Below are 4,677 nucleotides of genomic sequence, written 5' to 3'. Positions count from 1 at the left end.
ATGGCTGATGCACAGTTTGTGGTGGCTGAATGAGGTGCATACTAACAAGTCACTTGGCAATGCCTCTTACTGTTAAGGCATGCGCTTCATATTTTCTTTGTTAAAAAAAAAAAAAAAGAAGAAGCGGCATGCCTCATTACAACCCACCGGTGCTGCTGAGCACACAGCATGTTAAACAGTGACACCACAAGGATATTCTGTTTCAATTTTATTCCCTTCAGGGTATTTTATCCAAATACTTATTGAGTCAGGATCGTGTAAATAGGAATTTCACACAAAAAAGGTAGAAAATCAAAGTATTGCAAGCCAAATGTGAATATATACGCATGGCCTACAAATTGCATTTCTTACTGCTCCTCCCCTGACAGTACTAGCTGTAACAGTGCAACATGTGAGTCATCTAAGTGTAAAACCTTTTCCTGTAAGAATGAGCAACTCTATGCACCACACGTTTTCAGTGTTGCTTATAAATATAATTTATTAATTGTCTTAAAAATTCTTTCTTACACTTTATACAGAAAACAATTAGAGGAGATAGAGAGGCGAGCATTCAGCAAGATTGAGCAAGATTCATGAAGCGTGCCAGAATTAGCTAAAATGGACCAACACTACCCCACACTAATCAAAATGAAATCACCCCTGATAGTAAAATAAAAATGCACTTACAAGCACAGCTCTAGTTATAGACTTCTATCATGATAACCAATGCCAAGTTTGCATAGTAGACACCGCTTTTACAAAACAGGAAAGAAACTTAAATAAAAAAACTTGAAACATACAAACTAGTATCTAACTGTACTGCTCTTTTTATATTCTCAAATTTGCCAAATATAGCTGACAGTACACAACTGTACATACTGTGGGTAGAAAATATTTTTACATACTTTGATATCTTAACACTACTTTCTTCATTTTCACATCACGAAGGTTCACCTTCTGGAGGCCTGCCTTTGCTCTCCTCGCATGAAAACGGCCTTTTACAGTCTACTCCACAAACAAACGCTCTGTCCTGCTGGTAAACCGTAGACTCTTAAAATCTGATCTTGTATTCTGCATTTGAGTTAGTAAGAGATGTGGATAATCACATTGTATGAAAGATGTTGTCATGACCTTTGGGTTCATATTTTGTTCTGAAACAAACTGAATAGATGACTTGTTTTAGGCTTTTATCCTCAAACACTTCCCTTGATATCCTCACATCTGACATCAGCAGTTACATTTGAAAAACACACAAAACATCCACTCTGTCATTTAACCATACACCTTTCCTAATTTGTATAATAAGGCTGTCCAGAATTACAACATACATCTTTTTGAGGCCTCCACGTCCACCACGCCTGGCTTCACGTCGATACAAGAGGTCGGATTTCTAAGTGGCATGTTTCTGACCAACTGAACAAAGAAAGAAAAATCAATGTGAAAAATCAATTTCTCAAGGTTTCCTCCTGTGTGGACAACCACAAGATGAAATCTGTCATGAAGAGGCAAAAATCTGACCTTTTGTACCGGTGTTAACTCAGCCTTTGTTTGTCAGCCTACTTGGTTTTCTCTCCAACATCCTCCTCAGTATCTCCTCTACATATCTGATGTTCAGTTTCATATGGCGTCTCTCCATAGCTCAGAGCAGAAATATCTCCAAGTTTTGAATATTTTACATGTGTTTCCTTTGAACTGAATGTTCCTGTTGTCCTTTAAATGGTGAATAGAGTTCTTGTCTCCAGGGGCATCTAGAAACTTCTCAAAAGCCACTAAAAATAAGGCTGTTTGTCTTTCCTCAAAACCTGTTTCATCAGACGTTGTTGACCTGAGTCAGTGCATACATTTGAAAGCCTGCCCTGGTTCACAATGTTGTTCTGCAAAACACAAATATATTACACTTCATTTTACACAATCCCCTTAAGTTGGTATCTTGATTTTTAGCTCTAAATCGCAACTGTTTCAACACATACACCATAAGCTGGAATGTTAGTTGCAGACAGAAGATTGTTTTAGATAAAGGGCAACTAACTGATATGTTACAGATTTTATCCCATCTCCTAAAAACACTAAAATGAAAAAAAAAAAGGAAAAAATGTTAATGCAAATAACATAAGAATGACCACCGAACAAAAGTATTATGCTAATATAAGGTCATTAGAAGGAGCATGATAACCATGTATTTACATGTCTCAGACATTCAAAAAAAAAAAAAAAAAAAAAAAAAAAATGTAAATGCTGTTATTCTTCAAAAGCCACTGGATGGTGCTAGTGACCAGCAAAGTCATGATCACAAATGAAATCACATGTGGCCAGATGGCAGATAACACAACTGACATCCTCTGATGATGATGGGACACCGAAAATATGAAAGAAATACATATACATACATATATATGTGTATATATATATGTAAGCTATATATATACTTTAGCAAATAAAAATATGAGTGATAAAATCTGTATACTGGGTACATTTAGCAGTAATGAATGATATCAGCTGTATTTAATTCACTATCACATAATACTATGGTACTCTGTATATTACTGTATTTAAAAACACTTGTCATTTCTAGTTCGTCCCTTTTTTGCTTCCTCTCTCTTTTCTCTGCGTTGGACCCTGTCCAGAAACAAGCCCCCGCAGCCAACCAGACAGACCTGGATTTGATTTTGGGTTAACTGAACGTGGTAGCCATGGCTGGAATCCCCCACCCCGCACGTCCAAACGGCTCCTCTATGGGAACAGAGCCTTGCTGCAGACAGCTTAGTTAACCCTTGATTTTAGTTTGAGATGCAGGTGTAGCTTGAAGATCATCGTTTCAATGCTTAAAAAACTTGTGGCGAAGTTGGGAAAAGTTGTTTTCCAGAACAAAAATATCTACAATTATAAAATTAGTAAGTGCTGATTCCTTTAAAATAAACATGTGATATACTGCTGACAGTCTGCATCTTTGCCTCGTTTATCTGTTTATCATAAGTGCAATCTTACATATACCTCAAAACAGACAATTCCACAAGTCTGTCACAACAATGCACTGCAAAAAATGGCAAACAAAAAACGTGTCTTCACCTGAATCCATCCACTATCTTTGGATCGGCTTCTTTAAAAAAAGAAGCACGCGTTAAAGGAAACTGGAAGTTCAGCTGCCTTTGACTTGTACTTCTAGACTTCCTGTGATCTGGACGCTTTAACACCGTCGTGCATTTTAGATGAAAGCCACGAGCTCGACGCATAACACAAATCGCTTTGATACATGCCAAACCGGTTGTCTTGGGCTTGTTTCTGGTCAGGATCCTTGATTGACAGTCACTGTGTAGCAAACTCTGTTAGCAGGAAATGATCCACACATATGGACAGCAGGATACATAGAGCGTTCCCTAGGAAACGATATAAAGACAACAAACTGTACTGGCAAACACGTACAGCCAAGGCTCACGAGAGAAGAGCGGGATCACGTCTTCACCTCCTCTTCCTCATTATCTGTTTTCCATCCTGTTCTTACAGATGATCACCTGTGGCTTCTCCCATCATTTCACATTTACGTCTTCCTTTTATAATCAGTTTATCTTCTCTCTGTGTTTACTCTCGTCTTAACAAAGAGTCTTGTCTCTAACTCACTCTCTTTTTCCTCTCTCCCGCTCTTTGTAATCAGTTTAGCCTCCCTCCCTTTGTGATTCTGTTCCTTTCCTATAGAGGTTTTCGAGGTCGATACCTCTGTTGCTTTGCTTTTCTCTCTCTGCTTCTCTTTGTTCTGTATAAACTAACAGCAAGAGAACAACTAGTGTTACACCAGACAAGGTCTTTTTTTTTTTAGGCATGTGTATGTTTTCTTTGCTCCTGATAGACTCTGTTTGTGTTTTAGGTTGGGTTATCTCTCCGCCGGTCACAAACGACACTGCAACGTTGCTCAAATAAACACACAAAGATACACACATAGTTCCAGCACCAGCTCGAGCGCTTCTCGTTCTGTCTGTTTGCACGTTGGCATGATTACCCTGGTATTTAACCGGTGCCCGATCACCATGGCCACAAGTTTTCTTTTGCTCGCATCTGATTCGCTCATTGCCCTCGCTGCAGCATCAACCGTAGAGAATTCACGTGTAATCGTCTCCAGAGTTCTGCCATTGTCACGACAAGTCAGTGTTCTGCTGACATGGAGGCGAAGTTACTGTCATGGCGACCCATCTCCTCCAGCACAGCCGCCAGTTCATTTAGGTCTCCATCAGGGAAGTGCTGGGCCTCCCACAGATCCAGGATCACACCTGTCGGACTGGACTTGGTGGCGAAGTAGTTCAGGTACCTGGAAAAACGATGAGGGACAGAATGTGTGGTGAACATTTTGCAACAGAAAGGTTTTAAATCTCCGTCAGGCATCAAATTCGCAATATGAAGCAGCAGCGTTATATTAAAAACATGTGTCAAGGTCCACAGACACAAGACGTGCTATATAATGAAATGACCGATTTTGAGATGTGCAATATTAATTTACTGAACAGTCTATTTAGAAAGTCTGAAATTGACTCAAGTAGTGACATAATCACCTTGAAAACATAAAATATTTAAAATATTTTTCTAAAGTCAAATTGGAAAGAAAGAAATGACCAGAGAACGCACATCCTAATCAGCAGTCTGAAAAGAGCGAAACAGAAACCATTTCTACTTTCCCACACTGCAGCGCAAAGGTGACAAATGATCCTTTTT

The 4,677-nt window shown here is 39.0% G+C and overlaps 1 protein-coding gene across 2 annotated transcripts in view; it reads right to left on the bottom strand.

Annotated features, from left to right (window-relative positions):
* Nucleotides 1–460: 460 nt before the first annotated feature.
* Nucleotides 461–4,677, bottom strand: part of unc5ca (unc-5 netrin receptor Ca) — a 186,153-nt gene continuing 181,936 nt past the window's right edge. For both annotated transcript variants that reach the window (XM_070964004.1, XM_070964005.1), the window contains one exon: nt 461–4,276. In XM_070964004.1, the coding sequence (XP_070820105.1) occupies nt 4,114–4,276 (163 nt within the window). In that variant the 3' untranslated portion in view covers nt 461–4,113. The remainder of the gene's footprint in view (nt 4,277–4,677) is intronic.

Source organism: Chaetodon trifascialis, chromosome 6 (genome assembly GCF_039877785.1).
Source record: "Chaetodon trifascialis isolate fChaTrf1 chromosome 6, fChaTrf1.hap1, whole genome shotgun sequence".
Lineage (NCBI taxonomy): Eukaryota > Metazoa > Chordata > Actinopteri > Chaetodontiformes > Chaetodontidae > Chaetodon > Chaetodon trifascialis.
This window is presented reverse-complemented; position numbering and strand designations above follow the sequence as displayed.